The following is a 19,396-nucleotide window of genomic DNA, read 5'->3' as shown; positions in this document are numbered from 1 at the left end:
CCCGCCGCGCCATTGGCCCTTGTGGCGGCGCTCTCGATCCTTATTGGGCGCGGGGCATGCCTGTCACCGACAAGGGGGTGCTTTTTTTTAGGGTCCGTCCACCCCGTTTCCGTGTGCGGCGCCTCGAGAGGGCCCGGCCGGGTGCGGGCACTGCGGAGGAGTCGGGCCGGGCGGCAGGGATCGATAGGGGCCGCGCCCGGGCTGGGGATTTGTGGGGAGGCGAGCAGAGGCCCCCCTGGAGGGGAAAGGCAGCTCGTTCTTTCTGGGCAGGTTTCTTGGCCCCGCATCTACATAAACGCCTTCTGCCTTCACCGAATCTGGTTTGGGGTTGGAGCCAGCGGTTCTCCCCGCTGCCGGGGCAGAGGGAGCCCCGAGTGTCCCCCGGCTCGCCGTGGTGCGGGGTGCCCCTCTCCCGGTCCTGGGCGCTCGGGCAGCCCGCCGCCGGCTGACAGGGGGCCGGGGACCGTGGGCAACGCTTTCTGAAAACCTCCGCTAGGCTTAGCTTGCAAGAGTAAGTCGAGGCTTTCCAAGGGTGTTTTCTAAGTCTCTGTCAAAGGAGGAGTAAGGGTGATCTCGCTAACTTCGAGCTTTCAGTGTAACTGCAGAATGATTCCGTTCTATGTGTCCGAAGCCTTTACTTAAGCATCTGAGGCTTTAATGTACGCTGTACCTACAGCATACGTTCCTCCTGAGCTTTGACCTACTGAAATGAGGAAAAACGCTCCACCTTCTCAGCAGGTAGTTTCATGGCCTTGCAGACCTCACGCTCGTTTCCCTAGGTCTGTGAGGCTGCGGCTTGGGCTGCGGCTTTTAGGCTGTTGTAGCTCCTAACTGTGGTTCAGCTGTAATTCTGCTGCACCTTTTGGGTAGTGTTTAAATGCTTGAGATGGGGATCACTCACAGTCAGTTCTCAGGTGGGATCTGGGAAGCTGTAGTTCCAGTGACTTCTCCTTGTTTGTAGATATTGGGATCTCTCTCCCAAAAAAAAAGAAGGGACTCTCTTCCCATGGATATATAGTGTTTTCCGTGATTGATTATAAAACTATGGCTGTGTCTGCAACGTTCAAGGCCAGTGGATTAACATGGTATGATGCAGGACTGCTGTCTGTGCAAAGGGATGGTGCCATCCCAGCTTTCCTATGCACTGCCAGGGAGAATTGCAAAAGCAGTCCTGTGATGGTACAAGCTAGGAGAGTGGCTTTTAGGAAGGATGGGAGTTTACGGTTCAATTTGCAGAAGCCCAGTGAACAATATATATGCCATTCATTCCCTTTTTGCCTAAGAGCTTCCATTAGTTTTGTTATAAATGTCATTCAGCAAAGAAAAGACTTTGCTATTTGTTGCTTTCTTTTTCTGTTAATTGTTCTGTCAGTTTATATAATCTAGTTTAAAATTGTTAATTACAATATAATTGCACACATATGTAGTTCAACACCTTTGTAAGGGTATCCTATTATACAACCATTCAGCTAAGAATTTTTGAATCTAACAAATATGAGCTATCCTTTAAATAATTAAAAAAGCATGTATACTGTTGGACTCTATACATCCTCTCAGGGTCGTATTAGTCACAGGATACAAATGCCTAATATGTACTGAACTGCAGACTTTCTTCTTTGTAAAAGAGCAAATATACAACTTTGATTTCTCTAGTGCATTAAACTGCCGCAAGTGTTGTGGATAAGTCTGGTCAGAGTTCAAGTTTCTGCCAGTTCTGGAAGAATAATTAGCAAGTCTTCCAAGAGCTCTGAAAGCGGTGATGTTGTTAACAAGAGGTCCAGGCTAGGTATGCCCCCCCTTTTAAGAAGGGCTAGCAATGGGTGAAATACATAATAATTTGTTAACTTAGACTGAAATCTGTCCATATGCTCCATGTTACCTTGTTTGATGATGCAGCTAGGCTTGGTTTTGAGATTGTGGTGTTTCAAAGACTATTTAATAGTATTTGCTTATTTCTTTTTGGTGAAATTCAATATATAGGAATGTAGATGGCAGGAATAGAGAATTGCTGTTAGTCCTCATTGTGACTTAGAGGAGGAATAGAAATATTCCATGTATGTAAAAATCAGATATGCTACATAAGATTCTTTAACTTTAGAAATACTAATTCAGTTAGAGATTTTTCCTGATAAAAGTAACAAACAGAAGTCTTAATTGTTTGTCTACAGCAATATGATGTCTCAAAAATAGAATCGGAGTAGAGCCTAAACCTCCAGCCTGCTAGTGACCATTGCTGTTCAGTAAATAAAATCTACTGCCATGATGAAGGTACAATTTTAGTATTGACCTGCAGAAAATGTTACGAAAATTATTTGGGTTTGTATTTGCAGTAAAAGAGGATATTTCACTGTAAAAAAGAACCAGTAAACAATTGTTTGCTTGATATATGTAAGGCTGGCTTCTCCCTCTGATTTGCTCAAGTTAGTATTACTTAAAGGGGTTTACAATCATTCACAAGCTATGCATGGTTTGGAATAGCCCATTGTATTGATTGTTTTACTCATTCCATATGTTCTTTGAGCATCGTACTGAAATTGCAGTTAAAGAGGGGGAGAAGAGTACATTTGGGTGAGGGAAAATAAACAATAATCCTTTAGACCACACAGGATTAATTGTTTATTCCCCAGAAAGAGCAGACTACAAGTGGAGCTACTGGAAGGTTTAGAACTGAACTTAAATAGCTTAAATATCTTTTATAATTGGTGTCTGATGAGTTATGATGCATCAGTATGAGGAAATATTGAACCTCAACTTTAACATGATTTTTGTGATTTTTGAATAATTAACACATTAGAGGGGGAGGGTAAAATAATTTCATTGCAAAGCACAAGTCATCTTTCTCCTTTGTCCGTGCCACCAGATGGAACATAACTAGGTTGTTTCACTGTTCTGCCCATCTCATGTTATAGATGCTTTGAGTATAATTTAATATTTCACTAGCCAGTTAACCAGAAAAAATAATACCTGTCACTAACAGTCTGAACTGTTATTCCCCAGGTTTAATCAACTCATTTTACCAACGTTTCTTTTGCCCCCCTGTCTGAGGTCTCCTATTTGGCACAGACGTCATGCGATACCCGATGTGGGAGCTGGAGACTTGAGAGCTGTTTTCCTAGACTAAATGTTTGAGGTTACAGGACGTGGCCTAGTTTCACATAAGCTTTCAAATTTCAATGGGACATGCTGAATCCTGAAACTGTCAAATAGTGTATTATTTTTGGAGTGAGAGAGAGTATGTGTGTGTGAGTGTGTGAATGACCTTTACATTTTTACCCTATCCCAAAAGTCTGACTTCCTGCCCTTTCTCCCATGAGTCCATAAACTTTAGCAATTAAAGTGAACACTTTTTAAGGAAGAAATTTGGTATAGGAGAGAACAACTGGGAAGGGGAATGGTGTATTAAGGGGAAAACAAGGAAAACAGCTAAATGCTATAAACTGCTTGCTTCATGAGGGATATAGAAAAATCTGGAGAAGCTGGGATTCTTTAATTTTGCCATGTTCCCTTCTCCATCTTAGTAATATCAAGACTTGTGTGGGTCTGTGTGTGGGGGGATTGTTCTGTTTGTTTCCTGCAAAAGAAACTGAAAGATTTTTCCTACTCTTCGTCAAAGCAATAGGAGTGATAAATCTTAACAAATGCCATATCTTAATTTCCAAATCTGTAATTAATTCTAAAACTTTGTAAGCTAACAGAACGGACCTCTCTAAACACCGAATAAAAGTGCTTATGTCTCTGTTTATCAAACTTCTCCTCCATGATATTAGTGATGTAAGTGTACTCATTTCACAGGTACCATGTGCACCCTGATCAAGCTTGCAAAGAGCTGTGCCTTAGAGTGTTACCTTGCAAAGTCAGATCCACAGACTGTAAAATTCTGGAGACAGAGAGGTATGTTCTGAGTGGTAACAGCAAAACTGTAGACATTGTAGCAAATTTAAGTGTTTGTTTCCCCCCCCTCCCCACACAAGGGCAACTGCCTTCCTTAGCTAGAGAGTTGCAAGTCTTTGCTGTGTCTAAAGGAAGAAAAATAAGAACAAACCCACATTTCTATCTGACACCCCTCTTTCTTGCAGGTCACTTACGAGTATAAGCTTATAAAATAAAAATGCCACCATTTTTATGTGAGCAGTGAAATTAAATCCATTTTCCTGTGGATTTTTATCTTCCTTCCTTAGCCAAAAAAAAAAAAAAATTTTTTTTTTTTTTGTCCCGTAAGTTCTATCCAGTATCCCTCTAGTTATTGTCTGAGCAAAATACAGCTCTTTGTTTCATTGGTAAATTGGCAGTCGAAGCACAATATGTCACACCTGAGCTCTTGCTGCAGCTTCTTACACTGTGTGGTCCATTGAAATGGGCATCTCCTCTACCTCATTGCTAGTTTTCACAAGAGTTGTAGAAACTTTTAGACCTCTATATTTTGACAAAGCTTGTTGAAAGTGGCAGATATTTTAGATGTTTTGGGAGGACTGCTGGATAATGCAATTCTGGATTCAGAATGCAAATCTGGAATCAGACCTTTTTCTACCTTTTCCTTCTGAACTCATCTAATAATTAATGCTAAAAAAGAATTAAACAGTAGGTAATATGATACAGGGATATCTGTGTGGATTATAACTGCGTAGGGCCTTTTCTTATGGGAATAGATGTATACTTTCCCTTCACTTTGCAAGTACATATTGATATAACAGACTGAGATGTTCAGGGCAATGAAGTGTACATGAGCCTTATGATTTAACGGGAAACTATTCAAAGCCTGGGAACTTGGTCTGAAAAGTGACATTATACTTAATTCGGCTCCCATGACAGAGCTCCCATCAAACTGAACTATTCTGCTCAAGAAGGCGATTAACCAGGCTGGCTCAGTGCATTGGCAGTACTCCTTGTGAGTTCATTTTTTTCCTTTAGGGAGATAGGTGTCTCTCAAATAGCACTGAGTGCTAGGAATGTCTGCTATTTTTTCTTCCCCTGTCACTGAGTCATTGATTCTGTCATCTTGACTTCTGTGTGTTTGGGAAGGAGGGGTAATTTGTACCCAGCTTTAAAGCTCTGCAAACTCTTTCATATAAAAACTGTTGTTATATGAAGCAACTTTCTTTGTGAGAGAAAGCCTGGACTTTGGAGTCAGCCTAAAACCTAAATCCGTGATGCTGAGAATAACCTTCAGCAAGTCATCTTATACTTCTGGCTCATTCATTAGTTATTGAGATGTGAATGCTAAATACTATTAGCAATATATATTACTGTATAGGGAGAGCAAAAAAGCAACAGCACTGTTCTGAAAGAAAAAAAAATCTGTAGAATATAGTGCAAGTCTAGTCTACTTGGACACCTGTGGGAGGTCCATAACACAGTATTGCTTTCTTGGCTTGTAAACAGCTGTTGTAATTTGAAATGGTACTTAGGACTACTTAGTAGGCACTACTGAAAATGCAGAGCACATGTGTTAAGCTTTATTGTGTAATGCATTTGGCCCTGTGTGCCTCCTGGGTTATCAGTAAAGCCTTGAACCAGTGAAATGTGCTCCTGCCTTTAGCATCTCAAATGCTCTCAGTCCTCTCCAATGCTCATCTACCTGTTGTTTTTTGGTTTGTTTGTGTTTGTTTTGTTTTGGTTTTTTTTTTCAGTTGGTTTGCAGGAGAGCTCTTAATCACTGTTAATAATCATGATTATTCTTAAACCCTTAAAGGTGTGATTTTTAGTAAGCATCCTATGCAACATAAACATACTTTTACAGGAAAATGAATTATGCAAACCCAGATGTTGGTGATTAAGTGTAAGAAGAGCAAACGATCCAAATCTTGACCTGCCTTTTTCATGTGAATTTGCGATGTCCATGCGACTTTGAAATCAAATCTCGGCACCAAACTTCCAGCGGCACCAGGGTGGGGGTATCCTTACAGGCAGAATGAAGGTGTGCTGTGACAGCGAGCGGGCTGAGCTAATTAGCGACTCACCCTACAGCGACTAATTAGCGTGGGCAAGACGAGAGCAGAGTGCCGGTGCCGCAGGGGCAGTTACAATAACCCCTTTCCCGGGGGCTCTCTTGGCTCCCTCCTCCTGCGGTCAGGCCTGGCCCCGAGGAGCCCCAGGCACACACCTGGGGAGGGGGCACCAGCTGCTAGGTGTGTGGCCATCAAAGCAAACTGCTTTAATTGCCTCTCCTAGATGAGGAGGCCTGGGCCAGAAGGCCTGGCAGAGGCAGCGCGCGGGTGGTGGAGGACACCCGCAAGCAGGTGCCGAGAGGTGAGCCAGGGCTGTTTGTCAGGGGTTGGGGGGTTTCCATCCCTGCCGGCACGGCCGCCGAATACGCGCTGAAGATGGCTTTGACCGCTCTTTCGCCTTTTTGGGTCACCCCTCGGGGTGCCCGCCGTTGAGGCAACGCGCTTAAACGTGTATTTTGGCGCGCTCCCACGTGTGGAGGGAGGTGGGTGCCCGCGCTGCGTGGCGGAGCTGCCCCGCGCGGGGGGGAGGCCGCGTTTCTCTCAGGCTTCGCGCTCCTCCCGACTGTAAGCCCGGCGGGGCAGCGACGGGTTTTCCCGCCGCCCGGGGCTGAGGCGGCGGCCGCGGCAACGCGGAACGGCGGCGGCGGGGCCCGCGTTGCCGCAGGGGCGCTGTTGGGACGGACCGGCCGGGTGCAGCGCCGTCATGGCCGCCGGGCCCGCGGCGCCCCGCGTCCTCAACGTGAACGTGGGCGTCCTGGGCCACATCGACAGCGGGAAGACGGCGCTGGCGCGGGCGCTGAGCACCACCGGCTCCACCGCCGCCTTCGACCGGGCGCCGCAGAGCCGGGCGCGGGGCATCACGCTGGACCTGGGCTTCTCCTGCCTGCGCACCGCCCTCCCGCCGCAGCTGGGCCCGGGGCCCGGCGAGCTCCAGTTCACGCTGGTCGACTGCCCGGGGCACGCCTCCCTCATCCGCACCATCATCGGCGGTAAGGGGGGGGGGAGCGGGGGTGGCCACCCCTGCCCGCCCCGGTGGCGGAGAGGCCCCCCGCCGGGGTGCTGCCGCGGCGGGGCCGTCCCGGTGCCTCGGGGCGCCCCAGCCCTCGGCGAGGTCCCGGCTTCCCGCCGTGAGGCGAGCGGGGCTGTCCCTGCCCGCCTCAGCCTGTCTGTGCTGTGGAGCTTCCCTTGTGCTAGTCGGGGCGCCGGGGTCTCCGGCTGCCTGGCCGTGCCCGCCGAGTGGAAGGCGTGAGTCGGGGCGTCAGGTTTTTGCAGGCCTCCGGACTCTGTTATGGTTCTTCGTAATTGCCCCTCCAATAAAACGCCAGTACTCGTAGAAAAGCAGTTTGTAACCGTGAATTGTTCGGGCGGTCAGGCCTGCTCGGTTTTCTTACGCTTACTTGAAAAGAAAGTTTTCTTTATTGTGTACGGAGACCTTGTGTTTGTGGTTTTTAAGGGCGGTATTAATTTCTATTTTCTCTTTTGTTAAAGCTGTCGGAGTTTGATATTCCCTGTGGTTGAGAGCTGTGGCGTGCTTGCTGGACAGGCTCGTGCCGAACTTTTGTCTTGGAGAGACTGGGGAGTTCTAAAATGATAATCTTACGTTTAGAAATAATTTTGTGGATTTTAGTAACTTTCCGTTTTAGTCGTCGTAGATGATATCAGAAGGTTAATCTGGTTTGCATTAGAGCTCATTTTAAATTAGTGCACCTTGTTCTATGAGAAATAACACCTCCCCCTTCCGTCTCTTATGAAAAGAGTTAAGAGGTGTTTGGTGCTTGACTAAGGATGTAATGGAGTTGCAGCTGCAGGCTGTTTAAAGTAGTCACAGGTTGGTAAACTGCAACTACAGGGATCTCTGAAAGTTCAGTTCCTATGCATTTCCTCTGCTAGTGTCTCTTTAGTGTCAATTAGGTGGTAGTTTTGTAATGCAGTATATTTCTTCTCAGCTAGACTGAGGTTCAGACCAAGTTACTTTTCAGGATGTATGGCTTAACCCCCTTTTGAACAGATGTAGTATTTGTAAATGGTGTTAGCAGTAACTGCATTGTATTGTTTGTATTTATTTTGGGTAGCATAATAAACATTTATCTATTTCTTGATTTCAACAGCAGTAAAGTGGTCTGTACCATTAATGTGTGCTCTACAGCTGCATGGGAGGAGTGGCTGTGTGCTCAGTTGGAGAAATCTGTAGTCTTTTGGTCTTCTTTTGTACTTTACAGTCAGCTATCATTCTTAAGTAATTGCAAGCACCTCGTTATGTTCTAAAGAACAAAGTTTACTTTGGCAAATGGTAACTTTTCTTGGATGTACAGAAGAGTGACTTGTAGTTAGATGTTCCTTTCTGCCAGAAACAACTAATCTGAGTGGGGTAAACTTTCTCATGAAAAGGACGTGGGAAAACTTGGAAAAACAGCTGCTTTTATCACTTTAACACTTATCTAGGGTGATTGTTTAATACATAGGCTTCTTGTTGCTTCCTATTGTTTTTATGAAGAACTTCAAAGCATTTAGTCATAGCTGTCCACATTGGTTGAATAAGTTAGTTAGATTTCCTTATTGATAGGCCATGTTGGGAGAAGAAAAAAATGTGGGCAGTGGACTGGACTAGATGGCATGATAGAGTTTTCTTCCCAGCAGAAATGATTCTTTACAGGTAGCGAATCAGACACATAAGCATGTCAAACTGTCTTAGTTCCAGTTATACGTGACTATGTGTCTTAGTGAAAACATTTGATTAGTGTGACTTACTGCAATTCTATGTATTAAGAAAGAGTTGTAGAGAAAATGCAGTACTGTGTTAATACTTGGTTTCAAGAGTTAGACATTTGGGTTTTCTTCTTGATAGTGGATGCTTTTTTTATGACCAGGTTTAAAACGTGAAACCTTGATAAAACCTGATCTGTGCCTGTGGGACTATTTAGGTGTTTACAGTTTTAGTGTGGTTTGGTGAAACTCAAACTGATGTATAGCATATCTTGTGTAACAGGATACATCCTTCAGTGTTTAGGTGTCACTATTTCAATATTGCCAACTTTTCCAGCTCTTCAGAAATGGAAAGCCAGGCCACTCAGATAATGATACTTTAAAAATTTAAGTTGTTTTCATCTGCTTCCTAATCATGAGTGTTCAGGATTCACCATTCCAAGGGGTTTTTTTGCAACCAGGAATGCTGCTACTTTTTTTTTTATGGAATCTGTGATTTCCCTGGTAGTACAGATTTTTTCTATATATAAGGTTTTTAAATAAAATGTAAGTGCAAAGTACTTTATCTTCCTACATTTATTCTGCACCTCAGATTTCTCACACCTCTAAAATACTGCTCTTCTGAAATTGTCCTGTGATAGCTGTAGATGTGAGTTAACCTACAGAAAAGCTAGAGACAGGAGGCTGTGGGAAAGGGAGCTGGATGCAAGGAATGAGAAGGTGGAGTGACAACTCCAGAGGGCTCTGAAGTAGCATTCTCATACGTTAGTCATGTGCATGCAGCTTTTGCAGTGGAAGCTACAGGTGTGAAAGTATGTTATTGCATGCTCTTATTGTCTGAAGCTCCCTTTTCTTTTAATTGAAGGTGGTGTAAACTAGTTGGCTCCCCCTTTGAGTGACCCCATCTTATGGAAACGCTGTCGGCTGTGGCTGGGTAGCACCAGCATTATTCGGTCAGGTCTCCCACAAGGAAACTAGCTCAAGGAGTTCCTTCTGAGGAGTTCCTTACTGGCTTCACAAGGGAAGCCAGTGTTTTTTGTTTTGGGTTTTTCTTTTAAATCTCAGCTTTTCTCTTCCAGGGTGCCATTCTCAGCAATGATGTCCCAGGCTATCTTCTAGTCCAATTCCATCTTCTCTGTCATCTTTTCTGTGCTCCGAGAGTGCTTTAAGGTTTAATTCCTTTGCTGTACAAAGCTGATAAATCTTCTTACAGATTAAATGATACTATTTACCATTCTTTAACACATTTCTGTATCTAGCTAATTCTTGAAGTGGATTTTTTCATGGCTGAATCTAGTATTGTATTTTTGTCATGCTATACTAGGTAGTGCTTGACCTTGCAAATACTTCTCACAGTCACTCACAAGATGCTTATTTAGAGACAATACCTTAGGATTAAATGAATGCAGAATATTCAGCAGCAACCAAATGGAATGGAAAATGGAAGTCATATTTCATTCTGTGTGGTTACATCTTTCTTGCAAAGCTTGTCCTTGAAAACAAAACATATCAAATGTTAAATCAAAAGATTTTTTTTTTTTTTTTTAACCTGCATGCTGGGAAATGGAAATGTTGCAGACAGTTCCACCCAAGGTGCTTTCTTAAAGTTGTAGCTGGAAGGTGATAGTCAAGGTTAGAATGGAATAAATGATAGGCACTTGACTTACTACATCATGGCTTTCACTTGTATTTAAAACACACTGGTTTATTCTTCAACAGCAGACTCTTGTGTGTCTGATGTGGCAGGAAGGTATTAAGTTATTGTGGATAGCTGTATGGCTTGGACTGTGTCATGTATTTCTTTTTGTCTTATTCTTTTGATCAGCAAAACAGAAGTCTATTTTACAATAATTTCAAGACTTTTCCTGTGCTTTAGCAGGACCTTGTATGTCTATCATGTATCAAGCAATGCAACAAATACTGTATTTACAGCCATTCATAGTTGACTTGCTAAACAGAGAAAACAAACCTGAATAACTGAATTTTAAGGTTCAATTCTTTAGCTTGTCACAAGCAGTGAGAAGCCCCCAGATATCAGCCTTATGCTTGCTTTCTGCACTGAATGAATGACTGCAAAATGCAATACTGCTGTTTTTATCATTACTGCTTCGTTCTATTGCTATAGAGATGGAGCAGTGTTTTGTTAAAATTTCACACTGAGATGGGGTAGTTTCTGTCACAGTCCTGTGTTGTGTGGGGTTTTTTTTTGTAAGCTTCTGTTCTTTTGTTAACTTTTGGCGCTGTGATCTTCCACAAAGCTGATGTTAATGTCATCAAAGTAAAATAGGAGTTGCTTTTACATTTGTTTGTCGCAGATCTGTGCATCCAGTAGGGTCTGGAACAGTTTCTCAAATGAGTTCAGCGGTAAGGGGTGCCTGCAGAGAGGTTATATGAGTTAATCTGCCAGAAGAAATTCAATCCCCATATTTCATTTTAAGACCACTTTGCGTAGCAAAGTAGTTTAACCAGTAGCAGATTTTTTACTTGCTGATGGTTAATTTCATGCCCTACAAAGGGTCAGCACACTAATACAGAAGAACATGATTACCTCATCCTAGCTTCCCCCCCCCCCCCCCCAGACATGCACGCAGTGAAGGGGTACTGCAGTGTTTGTTTTATGTGAGCTGTTGTCAGATGCCCTTTATCTGTTTGATTTTGAGATGGGTCCTCAAAAGAACTTCTAAAAAAGAAAGTTGTCTTTTTTCTCTATGAAGTTCAAAGGACATAGTAGCCTTATAGGGTTTTAATTGGAGAGCTACTGCTTGACCCCGGTTGTCTAAACTGGGGCAGGGGGGAATTCTGACAAACTTGTAGTTTTGTAATCCTTATGCCTGTCTGAACCTTCGACCTTTTTACTTTATAACTAGAGCTTCATTGTCACCATTTGTCCCTGCAGTTCCTTTCAAAGAAAACTGCCTTGCCAGTGTCTGTTTCCACTTTGCTGCTGTGTTCTGTTAAGGAAGGGTATTAATTCATACCTGGTACATTGGAGGGGCCAAGACTTTTGAACTTGCACAGGAGCTTGGGGAGGGGGAAATGAGCATAGCAAAAGCATGTCTTGCTGATGCAAATGAGTACAATGAAAACAGTCTTGGGAGATCAAGGGAAATGTGGTCTTGCTACCAGCATTCAAATTTGATCAGATGCAGATTATTTGTAACATTAACATAGCACACACAAAAAAAGTATTTTTATCACAATTAGTTGTTTTGCTGAGTTTGTTGTAAGCTTTTGAGAGGATTTGTAAACTCTGGGTTATCTTTGCATTACTGTGATGAAAAGACACTTCTGTCAGTGTCAACACACTTCTGTCAGTGTCAGCTTTTGCTTTTTGACACCTTTGTGAAGATACAGTTCTTGTTCACTCATCCAGAATAGAAAAAACAAGTAGAGTTTTATAGTTGTAGAGTGTATATATGGATGACTTAAATTTATGTGGAGCCCTCTTGCTGTTGAGTACATATGTTGAAGGGAGACCTGTTCTCTGGAGGAAAGAGTGCCTTGTGTTGTTCAGTGGATACTGTTCTGGTCAGCGAGAAGTCACTGGAGAGTCTTGAGGACTTTGTCTGCTAGCTTGAAGTGAGAATAACATAATAATGAACCTTGTTCTGGTGAAAAAATATTAAAATACAACTCATGTAATTCATATTCACAAGCCTTGAAGTAGTGGTTGATGTTATGGCAGTACTTATGGGCCAAGAGAGTTCAACTAGCACTAATGTGAATGTTTTCTAAACCCTATTAAACTTGTTGGGCTCACAGTGCTTGTAAATTGCTGACATTGCTTTGTATTGAAAATGCAAATAAATAAACTTTATTTCTGTAAATGAAAACACTTTTTCTCTTGAAATTGAAACAGTGTCGTGTTTTTTCATTTAAGTAATTTGGCTGGTGCCTGATAGGTGTCTGACAAATTAAAGGAGTATTTTTGACACTTTAAATGAAAGCCACTTTTTAAATTAAGGACCTATGCATAAAGAAAAGGCAGCTGGTATAAAAATACTGCTGCTCTAAAATCTCCCCTCTCCCCAACCCCCAAAGTGCAACTTTGTCTAGTGGATATTACAGTGCACAAGAGGGCAGTATTTGCTTACAATGCAGGATCTTAATGATAAGTACATAGGGTAACAGGTCAGAGTGGATGCAGTGACCTTACTTTGAATCGAAACAGAATTAAGTAGAAGATTTGGAATGCAACTGTGGCTTAATTTCCCATTGCTGAAGAAAATATCCTCTGTGTTTTAAGGAAGGTTAGTGTTATTTCATCTACAATTTGGACAGTGTTTTTTATACCTTAAACAATAAAAACATACCGGGTGTTGTCTTACGCATTATGTGAGATCTCACAGGTGAGATAAAACAACTGTTTTTTGCTGAAGTTGCATATGAGTGATATGACTCTTCATCCACATAAAAAGGGCTGGTTTTTTAATTTTACATTTATGGAAAGTTTTATCTAGTTTAACCTGTAAAGCAATTGGCGATGTGGGCACCATGGAATTTAGTGTATGCAATTCTTTTATTTCTTTCCCCATTACCCCATATCATTTAATAACCGAACAAAAGTAGTTGAGTAGAATGAAACTTGTTTTCTATGTGTGTATCAGGGTACTTTTAAAATAGTGGTCTTCATGTGGAATTTTTATCAATCTGTATCATAACTTTAATGGTTCTAACTTTCCATTTATTATGTATCACTTCTCACTTCTGTGTGTAGTATTGCTTTTTGAGTGATGTGACAGTGAGACTAGTCTACTTGGTTGCTACTATTTCTATTCTATGCCCTCTTGGGCTTTTTTGACTTGAAGTCCATTTCCCTATTAAAGTTACACAGGTTCAACAAGCTCCTAAACTATACATCAACTTTTAAGTAATATGAGAGAGCAAAGCAGGAAGAGTCTCCCTTTCCTTTCATGGGTTGAAAAGTTTAAAAGGGAGCAAGAGAGCCATTGTCTTCTCATCTTAAAAGTTATAGTGAATAATCACATTCTCTTCTACTTCTTGTTAGGATCCTGTCAGAAATGTACTGTTTCCTGTGTTCAGTTAAAAAAAAAAAAAAAAAAAAAAGTGCATATCTTGTTCTGAAGATGTGATTTATAATTGAATTCTAAATCTTAAATGTAGATTGTTAAATAAGAATGGCTTTATTGAACCTTGTTTGAATGTTAAATTGTCTCTTGCTAATATAGGACAATTTTTCTACAAAGCTTTTGAGTGGTTGTTTGCATACTTGTTTGGATACAACAAAACTGCTAATTCACACTTCATTATTTGACAAAAAACCTGACAGCTTCTCAGGAAAACATAATAACCAAGCACTGAAATGGTACTAAGTCTGTTTGATCATTCTTTCTATTGATTTAAAAACAGAATTTCTTTGTTCCATCATACTGTGTGCAAGCATTCATCAAATAACCACGTGCCCTTTCATTTCACTTTTGCTTCACGTTTCTCCTTGCTTGAAATTGTTTTGTAAGCTGTTTGGGAGAGTGGTCAAGCTTTATTAATCCATTTTTAGATGTTTTTAAATACCAACTAATGTAGTGAAGTCTTATAAATACCTGCATAAAATCTAGAACAAATTGCTGTAAAATATGAGGCATGTTTATAGTTAAAATTACCCTTGTCAAAATAAATTTAAAGCACATTTTTTGAAGTAATATTTTTACTGATGATGGATACATTTGCTTGCTAAATAGTGCAATTCAGCAATTCAGTGGTCTACTAATCAACAAATTGGCTTAATAAGGTTTTACTGTATTTGTTCTACAGCTTGATTTAGAAGTTGTCTTCAATTAGTAGATGCTGGATATAAGTTGAATGATACGTTGCTTTTGTATAGAACCCACTTCTAATAGCTAGTTTAGCTTGATGGAGCCATGAACTTAGCTTCCTTAATATGTTTCTCTGTTTTTTTTGTTTGTACTAGAAGTAATAATGTATGTTCTTGGATGACTGTTGTAAAGTAATGTTTATCAAAACCCCTAGAAAAACAAAATGCAGATGGAAAAATCTAGGTTACAATTGTAAAGCAGACATGCGACATCTTCTAGCTAAGCAAGCAAACCAAACCCCCGCATTGTCATTGTTAAAGTCCGTTAAGTGGAATAAAAAGTTGTTTCTCTGTGTGGCAGCTAGTTGTTTTCTGTCTGGGAACCCTAAGTTTGGCCTGGCAAGCTGAAAAGCAAGGACAGATGTTCTGTGGTGGTAACTTCCAGCTGGATTCTTGAATGCATTGTGTTCTGTGGGTCACAGCTCATAACGGAGCAAAATTGAGTGAGAGCTCCCGCAAAGAAAGACTTGAACAGCTCGTACGATAGCTATGATTGCAAAGATACAGTGCATTCTGTGAGAAAATATTCTCCGTGCTATCTGTAAAATTCAGATTTAATAGCCATTCTGAAGTGCTTCCTTTAAACTGTTTGCTTCCAAAAAGCATTTCAGGCTAAGTAAATACCAATAATTCTTATTTCCCATCTCCTTATCAGTTATTCTACCAAAATGTTCTTGCACAGCCTATCTAATCTCTTCGAGTGAACATGAAATGGTTAGTGTTGGCTTCCAATTTGAATTACAATCTCTGTTTCAAACTTAAGCTGATTAATTCTACATTAGATTGTAATTATCAGCATTACCAGCACTAAGGGTGGTTGCAACCAGACAAACGAATATATATATATATATATATGTTGAATGTAACAGGAGAATGAGTTGGTGAGTAGTGGAAGAAAAGGAAATGAAATAGAGAGGATAGCTTAAACAAAAATTAATAAATTGTATTCAGGAGCATTGTGGGGCTAAAGGATGATAAGGGATAGTAAAGTTTGAATTTTGAGATTTATAGGAAAAGTTGACCTGAGTAAGAATCCAGGCCACTCAGGTTCTAGAGAAGAGATGATTCATTTGGGTTTATGGTTTTGTTTAAAAACTTCTTACTTTCTTTTACTTCATGCCATAGAAGGATCATGAATATTGTGTTGTCCACTGCAGATCTGCTTTTTCTGCAGTGCCAGAAAAGTGTATTTAATCGAATCCACTGTAGCACTTTCTTGTCTTCTGTGCCAAAGTTTTCCTTTATTTTGTGTCCTATTTGGGATGCAACGTATGGTTAGCACATAAGAGTAGCTGGTACTCTCAGATCTCAGGTGCTCTTTTTAATTGTGGAACCTTGACTTGTTTGGCAAAGTTTTACTGGTCTTATATTTCCTTCAAATGTATTGTAGAGCAGGTGAGCATATTTTAGAGATGATTCCTGTATATGTAAAATTTGGAATGGTCTTTGAGAACCTGTTGGGTAAGGAAAAGCTATAGAAGTGTTTGAGAATTGTTGATAGAACTGTGCAATTATATTAACCAGGATAGGCAAGGGGAAATGTCTCTTTGTCATAGATGTTTATTCATGTTTAAATCTACTTTTCTTATATTAAAGACTTCCCTTCCAGCAGTATTGCTTTGGAGAAGAAAGTTTCCAAAGCATGCAAAAACTGCATTTCGGAGAAAGAAGCAAAATTATTGTAGTTTTCTTTTTTAGGATCAAGAAGAGGGGGAGGGAAAATGGTTTCCTTGTATTTAACTGTGCTGTTGGATGGAAGACAAAGCTCAGTCTCTCTTGCTGACTAATGTCATCATCGAGGCATTTTTTTTTCTCCCACAGAGCAATTTTGTCTCCATTGAGACCCCCACAGCCATTGGCAAGACCATGGCCTGAGATTAAATCTCATGCTTGGGTGAAATTCTAATGACTGTAATTGTTTCCTCTTTTTAAGTCTGTGGTCCCTTCATCAAAGAGGGGTGCGGAAATTATGCATTTATGTTGTAAAAAGGGAGGTCATGATTACCTGAACCTGTGGTTGACTTCAGGGGATTCTGTGTCATGTTCTGGCAGTGGTTATCCATGCTGATATTCTAGTATGTGAAGTGATTTAAAGTGCGGCTCAAAGTATATATCTAAAGTAATAGTGGCATGTCTCAGTCCTCTGTGGGGTTTGTGCTGCTCTCATTCAGCAGTCATCCACTGTCAGATGATTACTACCTCTCAATCAGGAGAGTGGTAGCAGCTCGTGTGTTTTGGTCATCTGTTGGAATAGGAGAGAAGGGGAAATAGTAAATATGGGTTGAGGTAGGCTTCTGTGAATGATCTGTTTCAAGGGTAAGCTCCTAACTTAGTGCAGCCATGAAATAATGCTGGACTTGTGTCTTCCCCATATTGCAAAGGGCTTAGGACTTATCAGCAAGTGTTGCTGTTAACCCTTACTCACGCTTCAGTGTTTACTGAAGGTGTTCAGCAGCTTGAATGATGACACCAGTATGGTAGTGCTGGTTGTGGAGGAACTGAATGTAAGTGTGCCTGAATGTGGATATGAAAAAATTGCGCACAATTTTATAGACGTAGCTTGCCCAAGTCTGCAAAATTAGGATATACGTGTGCATCAGTGTTGCTGTGTGAGGGAAAAATTCAGGTAAGTATTTTGTATTACTGATTTTATTGTGCAGTTCTGTATGTATGCAACTTTGGAACCATACTCTCCCCTAACTTCTTTGAAGATTTATGAAAAAATCATGTGCTGTGTGTTAAGTACAAAATTTTTGGAGCTTGTTCTGATTTATAAACTATCATTTAAAGATGTTGGAAGAACTGTCCAAGAGGCATTTAATCAGAGAATAAGAAAAATGGTTCAAATGGTACTTAATTTTAAGTGTCTAGGCTGCATTTAGAGACTAAAGAAACCCCCAAACATCATCATTCTTAAAAGCACTCAGCATCAGAATCTTTCCATGATATCAAGTGAGACAATGAGCATTCAGTTCAAAGTATTGAAAAGTACAACAACAAAAAAATCCCAAGTGTCAACAGTGCTATTCACCTAAGGGACCAGCTTTGCGCATATAACACTGAAACTTTGGCTGCTGTCTGGCAATATTATAGATTCAGATAATATGATACTATGTATCATTTTAAAATACCTTAAAGCCTGAAAAGCAAGTTTTTACACCAAAACTATATGCATGTGTTTACATATAAATAAAATCCATAATAAAAAGCTTGAAATAATTGTTGATAATAGTTATCTTGGTGTATGGCGTAATAACAGTATTGTTAAATGTTCAAAAGTCACAAGTTGGGCATCCCTAAGGAAGTTGTTTAAAGAAATAGTTTTGTTCTTCTAGTTTGCTTGCTGTGTGATAGGTTTTCACCCTGTGGTAGGGACCAACTTGTATTTCTTTCCCTGAGTAGACTTTTCACCTGACTAACAACTGAGATCCTCCCATTGTTTTGAGTGCTGTGATAAAGTTGTGGTGGCTGGTGATGTTTACCCATGTGTTTGTAATTGAGCTCTCCCTTTACTCTTTCTGGTGTGTGTTATGATATCCAGTAATGCTAGCTTTTTCTGTCCAAAATTGCTATTTAACTGGAATATCTTGTTGAAAGAGATTCACTTGTCTATGGTGCTGTATAGTGCATCTAGGGGCAATATTAAAAAAATGTATCTTTGATTAAATCGAACTGTACCAAACTTTGCATGGAGAAAATATTCTTTTGGTTAAGGGAAGGAAAGAGTTTTGAACTTAAGCTAATTTCTTAAAAAAAAAACACAAAAAAACAAACAAAACAAAAAAACCCAAACCAACCCCCCACCCCCCAAAAAAAACCCAAACCAGTGGTTGAAAATCCAGTCTTTACAGAAAGTTCATCTCCAGATGTGTTTTCATTATGGAACTGTATTCACTAACAAATTGTGTGTGGGTGGGTGTTTGGGTGTTTTTTCACTGTGTCCCTAAATGTGTTTTTGTTTTGAAGCTTTATTTACTGTATGAAATAATGGATTATTCTGGTAATAGCCAGCACTGCTTTTGAGGGGTTTAATGTTTTTTTTTGTAATTTAAAGCCAAACAAATCAAATGTGAAGATAAATTTTTGTTTTTTTCAAATGCACCCTTCTATACATTACCCACCCTGCACCAAGAAACCAGTGAGTCCTTAACTTCTCTTAAAAGAACACTGTTTCTAAACAAACAAACAAAAAAGTCAAATCGATGCAGTGGTTGGAAGTTATTTTGGTTACTGTACCTGTTTTTTCCCATTGAATTTTAAAGATCTTTATTTTTGTCCCATTAAGAAAATGGTAGACTGTAGCTAAGAAAACTGTAGACCACATGTAAAGTGATGTCAGGTTTATGGATTTTTTTTTTTGTATGTTTTTGCATATCATTGAGTCAATCCTAGGTAAAAACAGAATTAACTAATGTGAAATTTAAATTAGTTGACAGTATCCTTTCAAAGCTTATGCATACTGTTTTTAAAGTTTTTGCAGTAACTTATAGGCTTATATAGGAGCAGTTGGAACAAAGTAGTTCACCCGGATGAAATCATCAAAATGCATGTATTTTGAGGATGTTGTTACTCTATTTGGAAGCTGTTATGCTTTCCATGAAAGATTTGTACTTTTGTCCCAGCCCGTGTAAGTTCCCTTTTATGCATTGTTTGTTCAGAAGTGGAATAAATAAGTTCTGTGAATGAGAAATGTGTTTCTGCTAAGAGGATGCTAACCTGGGGTCTGATGTTCCCTAAAAAACCAAAAAATAATTAATTTAGGGGTCAGAAGCATATTACAGTATAGATGCAATAAAAGCAGCCAAGATCAGCTCAGCTGAAACAGTGCGTTTATCAGAACTTGCCATAAGAAGCAGCGTGTTGTGCGGTTGACAGTCATGATTGAAATACAGGATGCTTGGCGACTACCTTATAG

At 40.5% G+C, this 19,396-nt stretch overlaps 1 protein-coding gene across 5 annotated transcripts in view; it reads left to right on the top strand.

The window, feature by feature from the left end:
- Positions 1–3,792: 3,792 nt before the first annotated feature.
- The window catches only part of EEFSEC (eukaryotic elongation factor, selenocysteine-tRNA specific), a 132,435-nt gene continuing 116,831 nt past the window's right edge, over positions 3,793–19,396 (top strand). The window contains exon 1 of one of the 5 annotated variants that reach the window (XM_029995964.2): positions 3,793–3,891. In XM_029995964.2, coding sequence (XP_029851824.1) covers positions 3,798–3,891 — 94 coding nt within the window. In that variant the 5' untranslated portion in view covers positions 3,793–3,797. Of the gene's footprint in view, positions 3,892–6,604; positions 6,935–7,013; positions 7,313–19,396 lie in introns of those variants that run through there. The other 4 variants (XM_029995967.2, XM_041118757.1, XM_029995963.2 and 1 more) reach the window with 4 other exon arrangements.

This window comes from Aquila chrysaetos, chromosome 20, assembly GCF_900496995.4.
Source record: "Aquila chrysaetos chrysaetos chromosome 20, bAquChr1.4, whole genome shotgun sequence".
Classification (NCBI taxonomy): domain Eukaryota; kingdom Metazoa; phylum Chordata; class Aves; order Accipitriformes; family Accipitridae; genus Aquila; species Aquila chrysaetos.
The sequence above is the reverse complement of the archived record's forward strand: the minus strand, read 5'-3'. Positions and strand labels throughout refer to the sequence as shown.